The 16,880-nt window shown below is 42.1% G+C and overlaps 2 protein-coding genes across 5 annotated transcripts; one reads left to right on the top strand and one right to left on the bottom strand.

Annotated features, from left to right (window-relative positions):
• Positions 1-10: 10 nt before the first annotated feature.
• LOC131669108 (histone-lysine N-methyltransferase, H3 lysine-79 specific) lies at positions 11-11,570 on the bottom strand. 4 transcript variants are annotated; one of them, XM_058943744.1, is made up of 12 exons: positions 11,432-11,570; positions 10,550-11,169; positions 9,186-9,365; positions 8,778-9,104; positions 8,436-8,703; positions 7,693-8,365; positions 7,146-7,614; positions 6,418-7,068; positions 5,455-6,032; positions 4,615-4,863; positions 4,305-4,525; positions 11-2,836 (listed from the first exon to the last, which is right to left on the bottom strand). In XM_058943744.1, exons 2-12 carry the CDS (start codon positions 10,625-10,627, stop codon positions 2,406-2,408), a joined length of 4,125 nt encoding a protein of 1,374 aa, XP_058799727.1. In that variant the 5' UTR covers positions 10,628-11,169; positions 11,432-11,570; the 3' UTR covers positions 11-2,405. The 4 variants fall into 4 exon arrangements, 3 of the variants coding, with proteins under 3 accessions (XP_058799727.1, XP_058799726.1, XP_058799729.1); XR_009302341.1 differs by lacking the exon at positions 11,432-11,570 and adding an exon at positions 3,603-3,791 and having other exon boundaries at positions 2,706-2,836; positions 10,550-11,301; XM_058943743.1 differs by lacking the exon at positions 11,432-11,570 and having other exon boundaries at positions 10,550-11,301.
• Positions 11,571-13,830: 2,260 nt separating this feature from the next.
• Positions 13,831-16,312, top strand: LOC131669092 (bifunctional arginine demethylase and lysyl-hydroxylase PSR). Its single transcript, XM_058943716.1, has 6 exons — positions 13,831-14,094; positions 14,677-14,882; positions 14,970-15,252; positions 15,338-15,693; positions 15,776-16,011; positions 16,181-16,312. The coding sequence occupies exons 1-6, from the start codon at positions 14,019-14,021 to the stop codon at positions 16,206-16,208; spliced, it is 1,185 nt and encodes a 394-aa protein (XP_058799699.1). The 5' UTR covers positions 13,831-14,018; the 3' UTR covers positions 16,209-16,312.
• Positions 16,313-16,880: the final 568 nt, after the last annotated feature.

The following is a 16,880-nucleotide window of genomic DNA, read 5'->3' on the forward strand; positions in this document are numbered from 1 at the left end:
ACTGCTGAAAGGTATCGTATTTACTGACGTTTAAAATTTGTTTTTATGGTACACAAAAGACTCCTCCAAAAGTTTGTCGATATATAGAAAACCACTCTTGATCACTTTCTTCTCGAGTTGTCATCGTCGTCGACGTCGACGAGACGAGTACCGAGTGTTGTGTACAAATTGCAGGGGGATACAAAACTTTTTTCATTTCTCTTTTGTACCTTCGCACATCATATAATACACTAGAAGTATCTGAACTTTCTTTTCCTCGTACTTGTGTTTACAATTTAGCTGAGAACACTGTTACGTATTTTTCGATATACTTAGAAAGAGCTCTAGGCTGCGCGAGAAATTGCGCGTTCAAACAGTGTGTAAGCGGTGTTTGAAGATGAGGGAAAACAAATAAAAGAGTTGTTCTTGTTACAAAAATTCTTAGTATTAAAATATTCCAATAAAAACAATAAATAATAATGGTCAATAATATAACTAGTAGAAGGTTCGGCAGTGTATATAACAGCTATACTTTGCAGGTACCTGCATCGTTCTTCTTTCTTTTACGATATCTACCTACATGTTCGTTTTTTTCCGACGTATATATAAGGGTACTTCGATATAAATAATCCGATTGTTTCTATACAACGTTATGAGTTGATTAACTTTTTACACTATTGACGCACTCAAAAAGTGACAAGATGTATCTCGCGCCTACGGGAATGCCATGATTTATGCAAATAATCCTTTCCATTCACATTTTTTTTCATGCTATCTTTACATTAAAAAAGATTCTAGCAATACTCACTCGGTGCGCTTCTGACACTCTGCTCACATTTATTTTTCACATTCATTTTTTTTGCTTTGTTTCCCATCGAATAATTATATACGATGCATCTATTGGAAAATGTTCAACGCTCGCATATACTGCTCTCTCTTTGGACGAAAACAGTGCAAATTGTCGGTTCGCGTTCACAAAATATGCCTCTTTCATCGCATGCAAAAAGATTGTTATTACAATTGTAAAATGCTTTTGTAGTTACAAATCAAGCAGTGTAATGAACACTTTGGTTGAGACTCCATCATCGGCCAAACGGAAGATGTTGTCGCTTACAAAAATTCTAAAACGCTATAATTTTACGACGAACACACAAGAGGTACAGTGTCACTACGTGACGACTGCCGCTGCGATTTTACGTTATATTACTCTTCTTTTTCTTCATCAATTCACTAAACGCTTTGACGCGATTCGCAGGAGCCACGTCGTGTTTTTATCATTGTAATTTGTAATTAACCTTTTAATTAGCTTAAGTAAAAAGACTACAAGATTCGGTGAAAAAGATGCTTTGAGTTTTGCTTCACGCGTGTTGAACTTTAATCTCAATGGTATTACCGAAGCGACACTCCGAAAGTGCATAATTTTCTGATATTTCTTATTTTTTTAATTTTTATGTCCAAAATTTTTTTTTAATATTATACTATGCGTTACAGTATAAACGTTTAAAATCACATTACAATATTTACCTTAGGTAAAATTTAAGTCCTTTTTGTTAAATCACTTATGCACTTTTGTGATGCAGTTCGTGCACATATCGCTGGGCTACACATTGGTTCAAGACATAATTACACATGAATTCACTTTGAATTATTTTATAACCAATAAACTGTCCCGCAATATCCAATCTAATTTCGACGATATGTAAACGTCGAAATTAAAAAAGAATAAAAATTTCTTTCTAATATGATTTACATCTATCTATTTATGCGACTCACTTTGAAAATTACAATTGTACCTAGAGGATGAATCTGAATGTCACTATACAACTTCCCTACGTCATCTTTTTTAGTCGTCAATCACACAAAAACGTTCTCGTACCATACAAAACAAAAACAATATTCTTTATACAATGAATTTAAACAATAATAATATTAATAATAATATAATCAATAATTATAAAAAAAGAAAAGAAACTAGACATGGGCAGTTGAAATTACTCGTTAATCGTTTAAATTCGCGCTACAAGGTAAAGTATTTTCTTATTCTGCCTACAATCTAATAGTGAACAATACGCTTTCAAATTAGCGTACAAACGAATGAGCTGAGAAAGTTAAATACATAAGCCTATGTACTCGTCAACGAACAATGAAAATGCATTACAGCCGTATTTCATCGTCATCTCGACAACAACGTGCGTGTCTCTGGAACTCTATAATAATCTAATCCACATCTACCCTCTAGTCGCACTTGCATGAGAAAGAGAGAGAGAGAGAGAGAGAGAGCGCGAACGAACGAACGAACAAACGAGCGAGCGAACGAATGAAAAATGAAACATAATCGAAACGAGCGAGTCGTGGTGGTGTCACATACGAGAGACTCTAATTTAAAGCTAAAAACTGTACAAATGTTGCGCGCGCGCCTCTTGGATTTAAGACTGCTCGTCGTTGCCGGGCCAGGGATGCGATTGGTTGTTCCAGTCCCACTCTTTTCCCTTGGGCCGGAATTTACTGGGCCCCGGTGGCAGCCAATCTCGGTGAAAGAATTTCTTCTTGAAGTGATGCGACTCCAGCTGAGGCTGCCGCTGGTACTTGAGAGGCACGCCGCCAGGTTGCTGCTGCGCCTGACTCACCGGTCTCGGGCTACCCGGCGACGGTGTTCGCGGAGGGCCCAACACGTCATCTGGCGAGGGTACGATCGGCGGCGGCCCAAGCACAGCACTGCTGTCCGAGCCCAGACCACTGTCGGGACTCGTGTTGACTCCTTCTGTCGAGCGTCGACGCTTATCCAGCTCCGTGGACGCGAATGCCACCAGCCGGTCGAAGCCCGAGCTCATGCGATCCTGCCAGTCCGCCTCTCCATCTGCAAGTAAGTCGGGTCATTGATCAAACGAGAACGAATCTCTGATCTGTCTTTTGGTTAACTTCATGACGAAAGTTGTTGGATGTTTTATCCTCATTCCGCGGGTTAGCGCTCATGTGTATGGGAAACTGCGCAAGTATGGCTCGATTAAAGTGAAAAGGATGACAATATTTTCAAAAAATCAGACACTGAGGAAATGATGCTTGTGGGGATCGTGTGTGCAAGTGGATGTGTGTGTGTACGTGCAGCTTGAAAGGAAAGGTGAAGTGCTAAAGAAGACTCGATAACTTTCGCGTTATCTCCACTGATACTGACAATAATAAAGCAAACGACAAAGAAGGTAAATATTCAGATTCTCAACAATTAAGTTGTCTACATCAAAAGTAGAAAATAAACAATTGCTCTTCTTGTTTTTTCTACTACAATGCATGCAAACATGCAACATGTCACACTTAACTATAGACGCAACCCAAAATTTATTAAATTTCGGCTTATTTTCATGATAAATCGTACGTAGTCTTATTTTTTTGTAAATTATTTATTTGAAAACAATAAAAATCATCCAGATCTTTTGCTGACCGTATTTAAAAAAATGTGGTTATACCTTAACTCCGAAATACGAATGAATATGATGATCGTTATAAATGATGTGCGGGTGAGTAGTCGATTAACTTAATTCGTGAATTATTTTTTTTAATTTTAATAATCCAACAAAAAAGGTTAAAGAGAAAGTTGATAAACAACCCGTAGAGGTTGTCAAACTCACCGACGACTACGAAATCAACCCGAGGGCAGCCAAACACATTATCTGTATATTTCTCCCTCTGTACTGTTTTGCCCCGTTCTCAATCTCACTTTTATAAAACAAGCAGCACGTAGGGAGTCGTGATTGAGATTGAGGATTGTGACAGACAGAGTTAACCAACATACAGCTACAGTGCATCTAACAAATACACTAAACAACAACAAAAAATAAAAAATATAAATAAAGATTTAGAGCCAGCTCCAGTATAGAGAAAAAAAAACAAAGAGAAACGAATAAAGATTAGAAATAAATGATTAAGAACTACAAACGACATGTAAGAGACGATAAGTCATAGTAAGCAAGGCTAATCATTGAACGCATCAAGCAACTTGAGACGCACAGGCAATTATCAAAATAAATAGCATGTAAGCGTCACAAGAAAGTCGTTAGGACGATGGCAGAAGCAAGATCACGCAGATCTCGAGAAAAATAGTTACATGTTCTTAGCAATACGAGCGAGTTGGGCTCGAGAAGAGCAACAGTCGAAGCGGAATCAACTTGTGCTCTCGTTGCAAAAAGAAGAAACTACAGAGAGTGAAAGATTAGCTGCAACCCGAAGAAAGTACACACGCACATCACCAGAAGTAGATAGCGACAAGACGTCAGAATGGCAGCGGGCGTCGACTCGAGCCGACGCCGTGCAGCTGGATAAGGTATACTCACCGTCGTCGGCGTGACGCTGCCGCGAACTGGGTAAGTGCGGCGGCTCATCGACCAGCGGCGTCGATGAGTTCGAGTGAGGCTCAATGATGGGACTGAGCGACGCGCCGCTTGTGCTGACCGTCGACACGATCGCCTCCGTTTTCACTGTCGGCTGACTCTGCGGCGTCACTGCACTCGCGCTGTTCGGGCCGTTGTTGGGATACCGGGAGTACGGTGTGTACCTTTGGCACAAACGATCACAATTTTAGACATGTCCCTTCCATACATACGCACTTTTTACAACTACAGATGCACTGGCGGCTAGCAGTACCTTCGACCGCCGGAGGACGAGTGGTCGACTTTGGCAGGGTTATTGCTACTTTGATTGTTGAGCATTCGGGCGTGTAACGTTGCAGCTAATCCTTCCAGTGGAATCTCGCCGTTGGTCTGGGTTGTTGGCGATGGTTGTATGTTCGAACTCGTCGTGTGAGATTGATTGATTGAACTCGAAGGATTGTCAGCGAAGTAGGACTCGTGATAAGGTTTGATATCGGCTCGCGGCAGCTGTACTGGCGTGTACCTGACCATTGGTTCAATTGGTATTGGGTGAGAAATAAAATTGAATTGGTACGCAGAGGTTTTTTCAACTAGCATTTGTTTTTTTTCGTTTTACAAAACGATGAAGGCACGATAAGACTACAAGTTTTTTTTCGATTAATTTTTTACATAAACCGCTCGTAAACTTTTATTTAAATAAAATTCTTCGTATATCTGACAATAATTTCGAAACTATCACATAATGATTTATTAAATCTTGACCATAAAGTTCAACAAATAGTTATTAGAAGTTCATCAATTCATTGTTTTATGCATAATCGGTTTTCGTACTGTTTTGTACGCTGTCAACAAATTAAACGCAAAAGAAAATTGAATATAAAACCAATCTACTGTAATATATTAAAATTTCTTCATAAAATCAGTTTCATTTCTATAGAAATGTAAATTTTTATATTTGCGATTCACGCAAGAATAAACCATTGTGAATCAAATCATAGAATAATCATTATAAAATGAAATGTAAACAAAAACAAAACCAGCTACAAGTTACTAATTTTTTAACAAAAGCACTACGTGTTACATCACAGCAGTCAAAAGAAGCCATTACAAATACCTCTGAGACTGATTTTGTTGAGGTGGATAAAGAACGGACGACCTCGTCGAAGGATTGCCAGACGCAGAGGACGTTGGAGCCGACGGCGTCGGTGCGTAACTCGCCACGTGTGCCAAGGTCGCCAAACCACCGACCTCGCCATCGTTACTCGCTGGCCTATTGACTGGCGAATAGGTCGGTTCGGATCGGTTACCACTTATCATCTTCATTTCGCGATTGACGGCAGCGTTTATGATAGTCTGGTTGGAGATCTCCAAAGTACGCTCGATTTCACCACTGACCAAGTCGCCTATGGTCCTCGTGCACAGCATTCCATTATTGCCTGGCGTTGACGTATTGTTACTTGGATTGTTGCCCGGATGTTGCTGCATTCTCGGATGTTGTTGCTGTTGTTGTTGTTGTTGTTGTTTTTGTTGTTGTTGTTGTTGTTGTTGTTGCTGTTGTTGCTGTTGCTGCTGCTGCTGCTGCTGCTGGTGGGACTTGACTGCTGTTTCGACTGCTGACTCAACAGCGGCAGTCGGTGGCGGGATGCGTTCCTGAGAGAGATGTCGACGCAGAGCCATCTTAGCGGGCGATACCTTGGAAGCAAATGTGAGCTTTGACTTTTTTAATGCATTCCCAAAGTAACGGCTAAGAGTTGTTCTTGCTTGCTTGTTCTTGTTTTTCTTTTCAACATGCGACATTTGTATATTCAAGTGCCTTTGATTGTTATTGACTGTTTCAGCTTGCTCTAAATTTCTTGTCCATTACTTTGAAAATCAAGTCAACTTATGGCAATCCAAAGAATTTTTGTTCGTAATACACCGTTTTCTTTAATGAAATTGCAAAAAGTTGCGATTTTCTACAAATAATAGAAACTTCTAATCTAGTAGGCATGCTCATTTTGAGAAGCCTTTGGACTACCATGAAGTCTTTATCAAAGCGTTCAACATTCTTCTCTATATAAACACGTGAGAAACCTACCTGCGAGTAATCCGGTGGATTGACGGTTTGCGGCATAGCGTGTCGTTTTCTCTCCGGCTCGCCAGCAATCATACCACCTTGCATATGCAGCTGCTGTTGCTGTAGCTGTTGTTGTTGTTTCCTATTTGGTTCGTCTTCATTTAGCACACTCGTGATGATGCTCTTCAACCTATCCTCAAAGTTGGCAACTCGTGGCGGTTCCTGAGGACCAACTCGATTTGGATCTCGAGTTGGCCCCTGTGGTTGCGTTGACTGCGTTGTACCGAAACTTAAAGTTGCTTGAGGTAACCGTGGTCTCGAAGTGCTTGCGGTTACCATTGTTGGCACATTCGATCTGCTGGGCAATCGACCAGCCTCAATTTGACGTCCAGTTTCCAGAATCTTTTGCGCGAGAAGCTCGGGATTCTTCTCTTGGATCTTTCCCACGTCCGGCACGTCTGGCCACTCTTGCGATCGAGACCTTCCTTCTCTACTCTTCCTCGAGCTGCTCTTGTTAACGTGTTGGGGATGTTGCTGGTGTTGTGATTGACCTGATAATGGCGGTGTTCCGTGCTTGACGACGTTGTTATCCCTGTGCTGACTCATCGGTGAAGACTGCTTCTCGATGTGTGCTCGTTCTACCACAGATACTTCCTGCTCTAGTTTACTCACCTGTAATACACAAACATTGTAAATTATGACACAGCTGTTGATTATTATTATTTACATGATCGACAATCAATACGTACCTGAGCACGCAATCGTTTCCTTTGCGACAACGTTGCCCAGATCTCTTTAAGAATGTATTCTTGGGTGACCGGTTGCTGTGGAGGTACGTTGGTTGTACCAGGTGGATTGCCGAATTTCTCTTGCAGCTCTTGGTGTCTAAGTGTGGCTAGTCTACATTGTTCAGTCTCTATGTTCGACACTTGAGCTTGCAATTTGCTCGCTTTGGCTTGCAACTGTTTATGTCGCAGAACGATCTCTTTAGCCTTGGCTAACAGGTCGCCTGGCGACGTCGCGTTTATGCCGAGCTCTGTCATCCGCGCCTTTAGTAGAGTCACGCTGTCGTCTATCAATACCTTGATTTGTTTCTCCAGTTGAGCCGCCCTAGATTGCAATTTCGTGTTCCTCTCGCGCTCTTTAGCGATGTCGGCGTTTACCGAGGCTCGATAGGCTGGTGTTTTCATTTGATCAAGCATTGCCATAAACTGATCTCTGTAAAAATTAAATAAGCATCGTTAGCGTTCTTTAGTGAAGTTTGTATAGGATGAATGTTAGTAGGAAAAATCTTACTTGTACAGGTCCAAAAGGATTTGTAACGCATAAGGAGTGTCGGCAGCCACCGGAGGTATGGTCATCTCCTCGTGCACCGTGGACGCATTCGCTTGTATTAGCGATAGCGACGACAGGTGCTGATCCACGGTACCGGGTGCTGGTGGCGGTTTCTTGCCGATTGCTTGCGGCGACGTGCTAAGCAGCGTCTGGCTATGTAACAGATCCAATCCCGAGATGTTGATGATTTTCTTGGGTTTGGTCTTCTTTATACCACGACCACGCTGCCTGCCCCTCGTTGAACCTGTACTTCTAACTCCCCCAGAGGCGTTTTTTCTGTTCAGCTTTCGTCGCATCTTTGCTCTACGTGACTTTGGTTCATCGTCGCCGTCCGACTCGCTGTTCGTGTTCTGCTGTTCTGAATCGTTGGGACTTGTGTCCAGCTGCCGAGATAAATCTCGTTTCGCTCGCTCGCTTCGACTTGATACCCTATTGTTATTGCTGGCAGTGTTGCTTATCACAGAGTCTGAATTGTCGTCAAGTGCGCCGTTCTTATTGTTTTTCATACGATTAAAGTAACGCTCTAGCTTTGTTCGGTCGATTACGTGCAAATAATAGGATACCGGCTTGCCCGTCCAGGAGACAGATCCCTTTAGCGGTGTCATCTCCGATACATGCATTATTGTACCAATATCTGTGTTTAATCATCCATCATAAGTGGCTTACAAGTATACAGTATATAATAAACGTGTTAAGTAACTTACCACTGAGATTCCTATCCGTTATTCTAAAGTTTAATGGACAGAACGACTTAGATGACACAATACGTGCACCGTCCCTCAAATCCGCAAAACGCTCTTTCAGTTGATGATCGACCGAAGGTCCAAACGCGAAATTATTGACAAATACTATAGTGGCCCCCGTAATACTTTCTCTATGTTCATTTGAGAGGAAATCGCCTTTGATTATACGATATTCTCCACAACGTTTACCATACCAGTTTAACCATTTACGGAAATGAATTTCCATGTTCTACAAATTGAATATATGCGTGGTTATTTAAAACTGTTAAATAAAATATAAAAATAATAAAAAAATTTGATTACTTCTGCATATCTAGATGGTACATCTGCTTTTTCAACACCTATGCAGATTTTGCAGCGAGTAGCAGCAGCCATTTGTAGAACTACCTGACCTACACCAGAACCTAGATCTATAAACACATCATCCTCTGTTACTTCTACTTGATCAATCATCTGACAAACTAATTCATAACTCGTCTCTCCATAAACTTCGGGTGAAAAAGGTTCATACTGATTTAATTTATCAGGTTCAATGACAGCTTGATTATAGGTTTGTTGGAGTATGTGTCTAAGCATTCCTCTACTGGGCCTTTTGTTTAATCTTTGTGATGGTAAACTGGTACCTTTTTCCTGCAATGTAAATATTCTAAGTTTAGTAAGTAAGTAAATACATTCAATGAACCGTGTGTTTAATCTTGGACTAATACATACCAATTGTACTAAACTGTCAATAGCTCTATTAAACCTATCACATAGGCCCTTCATGCTCTCATAATCTCTTGGATCATAGTTACATAGAATATTGTTTTCCAAAGGCAATTTGAGATCTGGAAAGTCCTCACAGACCCACCTCATTGTTTCTATTACATCTATTGCCCCATCGTGACGGTCCTAAAATAGAAAACATTATGCAAAATGTCAAACTGAAAAACATCAATAACATTGACAATGACGACATTCCAAAACTCGGAAATAAAAGTCACATACGGTGTTGGCTAGGTGCGTGTCTGTCTATTAAAAGCGAAACAAAACACGAACCAATAAACAAGAAAGCGATCACCAAACGTTCAACAAATCGGTGTACAGACAGAGCGACTAGCTGGAAAAACAAAAAGAAATTTGGAAAGAAAAAAAGGGAAAACGGAAATCAACGGGCTTGTCCTCTCTCGGTAAGATAGCAGACAAAACGTGCTCGAAAAAACCGCGAGAGCGGGAGGAAACGAACGAGCGAGCGCGAAGCTCGACTCGACTATCCGCGCACTGCTCGGTACGTGTGAAAAAAGGAAGAAACGAGGTTACCGCAAGCGAGCGGACGAGCAAGCAAGAGAGAAGCTGAGTGCGCGGCGAGTGCTGCGCGCGGCTGCACTTCGCGTATATACATGTAGGTATCTCTAACTATAAGAACCGAGTTGAGACAGACAGACACAGGCACACACACACACATACATGCACACGCACAGATATACACATACGCGCGCGCGCGCGCGCCACCGGAGAACTCTTCCAACGTGGACGTTTCTTTCTATTTCTTGACTTCCAGTCATGGACCCTGGCGGTTACACGCCCTCATATAGTATGCAGTGGCCTTTAAAGGGACGACGACACGGTCGTCTGTATCCCGTGGGGATCGCCTATGCAGCCTTCACGTCGCGCAAGAGAGCTGAGGGAATCGTTTCACACGGTCTAGTCGCGACTCGATCGCGAGAGACTCCGTAATTATGTAATTCGCCTAGCTCAGAGAGACGTGGACAGTCGCGTGTTTTGTCAATTTCTCGCTCGTGCTGCAATCGCGTAACGCAGCGAATGCTTGTGCATGACTTTCGTCGAGCGAACGCTTTGTTTTAGATAGACATCGGTCTATATTCGGATTAAGGTAAGTAAGCCACGGGAGACGAGCTTTCCAGGAAGACCAGATGACCTAACCTTGTCGCGTGCGCGTGCGATGGTAGCAACAGCAGAGCGCGAGACATTTAAAAAAGGAAGGCGCGTTGGCGCCATACATGCATGTGTGTTTGAGTGTGTTTACACAGGACAGCAAAGCATAGGTTTTGAAAAGTTGGATAAGGAAAACTCACGTTTCCTGAGCCGGAGGTGAGCGGCCACTGGTATATTATGGAGTCGGCCCCAGCGGGCGAGCGTAGCCTCAACTCCATGGCTGGGTTGAATCGCGGCTGCAGAGGCAGCTGAACGATCGTACTGCCGCCGTCACCGGCCGCCGTCGTCAAAGCGGCGACGGCCTGCTGATGTGCTGCCGAGCCTCGCCACTTCGAACGCTTTTGCTGTTCTGCTGTCGACGTCGTGCTGCTGGCTTTGCGCTAGCCACTTGCACACCCTCACACACACTTGCTAACAGCGGGCGCACTTTCCTCTCTGCTGTTGTGGCGGACGACGCACACGCACGATTATGACTATCGGCAGTATGTGTGACGTAACGGAGCACGGCGCCAACACTCGGGTCCACCTTCCCCGAGGAGTGCACGGAGCTGTAACCTCGACGCGCGTCGTCGACCTCGTTCGCACGCACACTGAGACCAACTACCAACACTCACGCTCACGGCGGCGGCGGCAGTGCGACGACGCGAGATTATTATTATGAATACGACGGCGATGGTGTCGACGGTGCGATGTCTCGACGGTGAAGCGAGGCGACGCAGCAGCGACAGCACGCCCGCACTCACAGAAGAACCGCGATCCGCTGCTAGACGAACACGATTCGATGCGAGGAAACGAGGATGGGACTCGAGCTCTCGGAGGGGGGGTGACGACATCAAAACATGGCGTCACTCTCTCTCTCTCTCTCTCTCTCTCTCTCTCTCTCTCTCTCTCTCTCTCTCTCTCTCTCCTCTCTCTCTCTCTCTCTCCTCTCTCTCTCTCTCTCTCTCTCTCTCTCTCTCTCTCTCTCTCTCTCTCTCTCTCTCTCTCTTTTTCTTTCTCTCTCTCTCGCGCGTTCGCTTCACCTCGTCTGTATGTTGTGTGTGCTGCGGCCAGCCAGCCGCGATCTTCGCGCGCGACTAGTGCTGTCTTGCTTCGATCGATGCGTAGCTCTCGCTCCCTAGCGTATACGTGTTTATGGATGCGCCTAGCGCTCTCTGTGCTGCCTCGCTGCCTGTGCAGTGTGCTGTACATGCGTGTGTCTGTATTGGAGTGTACCTGCGCGCAACGTTGCCGGTTCTCACTTTCTCGTGTTCAATTCTCGATTTCGAGATCTCTTGCCTATTTGGTATGCAGCCAGACGATCTTACACGATACGCACACGTGTGCGCCTGCAAATCGTATTTGTATGCTCTTCTGCTATGGGAGCAGAGCTGCGTATTTAGGTAAGGGTATTATTGTTGTTTCAGGGGTATGTGTGTGAATACGTAAGCGACTAACGCTCTGAAATGGTGTACGTGACTTTGAAGCAGTCTTTTTATGGACGCAGAATTAGAAATCTCTGTGGCCTTGACAACTTCTAAAGTTTTCCTCTTCGTTTTTAGGAAGTGTCATTGAGAAATGCAAGTTGAAGCCACGCCAAAATGATTTTGAATTAACAGAAGCAGGAAATACAAAATGTCTTTCTGAAGTTTTTATATTCAAATAACAAAATAACTTGATTAATATGAAATTTCAAGTCTGTTTTTATAGTTGATGATACAATCAGCACATCGTTATTGGATTTGCTAATTCAATAAGATAGCAAGAATCCCATATACGAGCATCCACGTTTGCTAAATCACAACTGCTAATTGTTAGTTTAGACAACTCGTGAAAGAAGTGTACGTAGATGAAAACGAAGGTTTCAAATGAGAAGATGAAACAAACCAATCCGCTGAGAAAATAAATTTTTCCCATGCGGAAAACTAAAAGAAAAAAAGGGTACGGGCTTTTTATCGCGTAGCTCACCCTAATTATCATTGCTACCCCGAGTGCATATATCGAATGCCACGAGCATCAAGTGGCCTAGTACCTGCAGCTGTTCGCGCAGCCCTAAAAAAAGCAGATGTAAAGTAACGTGCGCTCGCAGCGCACACGCTCAAGGTGTCAATTTAAAATTTCTCTTCTTTTGTATTGAGATTAGCGTCAGCTGCTCTGACTACAAATTACGCGATGTACCTGTTGTTCGTGTCACTGACATATCTGCGTGTCTATTGCATGAAATATTTCCAAATTCGCGCGCTCGTGAGGCGTTCGATAGATCGCGAAGTCGACAGCTAGGAAAAGTCGGAAAAGTGCATGGTTCGCGCGCGCTCGTTTCTAATTGTGGCAACGTCGAGTTTGATATCCCACCGCGGGCCGCGGGGTCTCCACCTTCTATACGTACATTCACCCCGACCGCGGTGTAATAGTGTGTAGTGCGCGCGGCTGGTAGGCCGAGTGCAAGCGAGACAGAAACAGAACGCGCGAGACGCGCATGCGCCACTCGAACCGTTGAACTTTAGGCCACGGGGCACGAACAGCCGGAGAGGTGGACAAGAGAGAGAGAGAGAGAGAGAGAGAGTGAGAGACAGGCAGAGGGGGAAAAATATTACTCTTCGCACAAGTGCACTCGCCACAGCTACACACTCGAATGCGTTGGTGACTGTACGTGACCAAGTGCACGTATCACATGCACAGCGTTGCTCCATTCCGTGTATATATGAATTGTAAATGGATAAATAAAAAGAGAGCTACGAGAGAGAACCACGTGCCTCCACACGTTTCGCGTTCGACTTTTTTGCATTCTTTCGGCGAATGCTCCCTTTTTTGCTCTCGGCAGCTCTGCGCGCCCACACGCTGCACAAACTTTGTTGCCATTTACCGCGAGCTATATTTAGCTCTAGCGCGTGCGAACGTTTATAAGAAATAAACTTGAGCTGGTTCAATGTCAGCTGTTTACCTTTCAGGCGAAATATTGATTTTCGAAATTTCGATCGAAATTGTTGGAATAACTGTAACATCGGAAATAAAAAGGCGATTGAATGCGGCGGTGAGAAATCGAGCCTGAAGTATCTTTCATTTTGGAATCGAAGACATTGGTTTCAAGTTCTTACACTCTCATTCCAACCGATAGTTCACACCGACTTATTTTGACAATGAACGGGACATTACTCTCGTAGAGCTTGTCACGTAGGCACACATATGAGCGAGCATCTTTGTTTTCCTGTCGAGTTCAGCGTCTTTTAAAACCAACGCGCACCTTGTATTGTACATCTTTCTCCTTCGTCTCGTTCGACTCCTGCAGAAAAATCATTGATACCGTAAACTCGTTATCTCAATCATACTTTTCATTGTGAGAGCTGTAGAGCAAAGGAAATGGGTTTTCGGAGCTGCTGCTAAAATCGGAGCTACGTGCTACGGGAGACACCTCATGGAAGTCACGAGAAGCAGCGACGCCGCTTGTCGTTCAGCCCTGTATCTGTAGTCTGTAGTACGCGTGTGTACGTTCAAGAAAGAGGTTGCGGTACCGACAGTCCTAACTCCTCGAGTAAGGACGCGCCGCAAACTGCTTATAAATTGTACATAACGTAGATATTTAGTTATCCAAGGATAAATTAGCTTTTACTGCTTATTAATAAACGATTCGAAATGACTTCGGAGGAGACAAAGTTAGATCACCGGGCGAGGAAACGGATCAAGGAAGTCAAGAGAAAAGCCAGACCTGGTCAGTATATACAATCAAATCATCGACACGTCAAACCGAGATGTGAGAAAATGGAAGCGTCGTCAGACCACGAGGATGCTCTATTTCCTGAGCATAACCTCTTACGCTCCCTTCTCTTTGCATGTCTGTTCGTTATGAGAATGGTAATGCGAATTGTGTCCTTGAATTCGACACTTTCGATATTGGCCACACGCTGCTCATGTTTCAAAGATGCTTCGGCTTCGGTTGACAGCGTTGTTCCAACAGATGACTCGTACTTCCTGTTGCGTGTCTTATACAGTTGATTCATGAAACGCTTTTTCTTGATTTCATTGCGATTGTTCTTTCTATTTTTTTAACGATGGTTTTCTTCGTTTTCGATTGATCGAATTTTCGAGAAATGATGACATACCGATTCGAGAAATTTTACGTAATCGAACGTGTTTTTTTAAATAGCCCATTACCTATTATTTTGAATTTTGAATTCAAGTGCTGTACGTGACAAAACGTTCCTTTATTCTTGTACTTAGAAAAGTAATTAGTATAATAATTTTGAATTTTACCCACTTCGTTCAAGGCTAATAAATATTAATTTTCTTGCAGAACTTGCTGATAGAGCAGCCTGGTCTCAACATAATTATAGTAAACATTTTCAGCAATTTTGGAACTTCACAGATAATGTGGATCGAATAACAGAATCAGAAGTTTCATCAGATGAATTTATTAGGAGATATGAAAAACCTTATATACCTGTGATAATTAAAGGTGTTCAAAATGGTTGGAAGGCCCAACATAAATGGACAATTGAGGTGATTTTTTGTTCACTGTGTCAGTTTTTATATGTGAAATCAATCTCATGTCTAGATGATTAATATTTGGTCAAATGAACATTGCAGAGATTGGCAAAGAAGTATCGCAATCAAAAATTCAAATGTGGAGAGGATAATGAAGGATATAGTGTGAAAATGAAAATGAAATATTATGTACAATATATGCAGAATAATGAGGATGATTCTCCATTATATATATTTGACAGTTCCTTTGGTGAACATCCTCGAAGAAAAAAGTTACTAGAGGATTACACCATTCCAAAGTACTTCCAAGATGACCTCTTCCAGTATGCAGGAGAGCACAGAAGACCCCCATACCGTTGGTTCGTTATGGGTCCTGAAAGATCAGGTAAATTTCTAAAAACTATTTCTATTGTGTCTACATGTTTTAGTACAATTGAATTAATAACAATGATGACACTATTCTAAAATAGGTACTGGAATCCATATTGATCCTTTGGGCACAAGTGCTTGGAATGCACTCATTTCTGGGCACAAAAGATGGTGTCTATTTCCTACTCACACTCCAAGAGAACTTTTAAAGGTGACTGGTATTGAAGGAGGCAAGCAGAGAGACGAGGCCATTACTTGGTTTTCTGTTATTTACCCGCGAACAAAATTGCCGACATGGCCACAAGACTGCAAACCTATTGAAATTCTGCAAAACCCTGGGGAAACTGTATTTGTACCTGGTGGCTGGTGGCATGTTGTTCTTAATCTGGATGACACTATTGCCGTTACGCAAAATTTTTCTTCACGCACAAATTTTCCGGTTGTTTGGCACAAGACTGTAAGAAACACTTGATTTACTTTTAAAAAAGAAATGTTGGTTAATTGAAATAAAATATAATTTTATAATCGTGATGATTTAGGTTCGTGGACGGCCAAAATTGTCACGCAAATGGTTAAAGGTTCTCAGAGAAAAAGAGTCAGATATCGCCGCACTGACCGATACAATCGATGTAAAGGAAGATACTGGCGTGGCCAGCGATTCGTCAAGTGGGTCTTCCAGTAGCTCATCAAGCAGCAGCAGTAGCAGTGCTTCGGAAGAGAGTCAAGAAGATGACAGTGGTCAGGAATCACTAAGTGCTCACAAAAAGAAAAAGAGGTAAGAATTATTAAAAAGGTTTTTTTATTTAAAAAAGAAAGTGTTTCGTACAAAGAAAACAAAAATCAATTTAATACAACAAAGTTTCTTGTTCAATTTCTTTATTTCATTGTATTAATTTCAAATTAGTAAATTAATAATTAGATAAATTTGTTTCTAATGTTTTCAGAAGAAAACTGAACAATAGTCGAACCTGACGATGTCACATTTTTGGGACCTTCAGAGACCTCAGACTGTACAACATTAATCAACAATTATTGTTTGTACTAAGATTAAATATTACAATTATGACCACCTTTACGTTCTTAATAAAAATAAATGCTAGATAATGCCAAATTTGTTCCATTATTTAAGTTATTTGAATTCACACTGTATTATATATTTATTTTATTTAGGCGCTTTTGAAATAGTCACCACAAATCTAGCACAGGCATTTTCGGTGGAATTAAAAAAAAAGCGTATAAATACAATTCAAACGCTCTTACATTTTTTTATTTACGACTCATTGGTAATATAGTAACACTTTCAAAAGTCTATATAAAATATCACGTGAAAAGATCGCAGCCACTTTTACACCACAATAGAATCTCGTTATTATAATTTTTTGCTTTCTTAAAATTTCATTCGTGTTTCCTACTTAAAAAATAAATCAGCATAATCTATAGGTGTATACACGCAGTATAAAAAGTTCATTATACGTTAGTTAAAAATGTACTAGGGGATCGAGGAGACAGGGTATTTTACAATTAACAAATGTGAAGTATACAGTAAGCCATTTCGTCGATAGCGAGTTTTAAAAGTTTTTGACACACCCTATACAATTATATAATTATACAATTTTGTTCTGATAGACGCAGACTTTGTTCGAC

This window comes from Phymastichus coffea, unplaced genomic scaffold, assembly GCF_024137745.1.
Source record: "Phymastichus coffea isolate CEN01 unplaced genomic scaffold, Cenicafe_Pcof_1.1 PCOF00087, whole genome shotgun sequence".
Classification (NCBI taxonomy): domain Eukaryota; kingdom Metazoa; phylum Arthropoda; class Insecta; order Hymenoptera; family Eulophidae; genus Phymastichus; species Phymastichus coffea.

What these genes read in the sequence shown, in the direction of transcription:
- LOC131669092 (XM_058943716.1), top strand. Translation starts at nt 14,019, where the DNA reads ATGACTTCGGAGGAGACAAAGTTAGATCACCGGGCGAGGAAACGGATC. An exon ending in AACATAAATGGACAATTGAG is followed by an intron (nt 14,883 to 14,969) that starts GTGATTTTTTGT and finishes TGAACATTGCAG; the next exon opens with AGATTGGCAAAGAAGTATCG. An exon ending in TATGGGTCCTGAAAGATCAG is followed by an intron (nt 15,253 to 15,337) that starts GTAAATTTCTAA and finishes ATTCTAAAATAG; the next exon opens with GTACTGGAATCCATATTGAT.
- LOC131669108 (XM_058943744.1), bottom strand. Translation starts at nt 10,627, where the DNA reads ATGGAGTTGAGGCTACGCTCGCCCGCTGGGGCCGACTCCATAATATAC. An exon ending in TACCATCTAGATATGCAGAA is followed by an intron (nt 8,704 to 8,777) that starts GTAATCAAATTT and finishes TTCAATTTGTAG; the next exon opens with AACATGGAAATTCATTTCCG. An exon ending in GGAAACGATTGCGTGCTCAG is followed by an intron (nt 7,069 to 7,145) that starts GTACGTATTGAT and finishes TGTGTATTACAG; the next exon opens with GTGAGTAAACTAGAGCAGGA.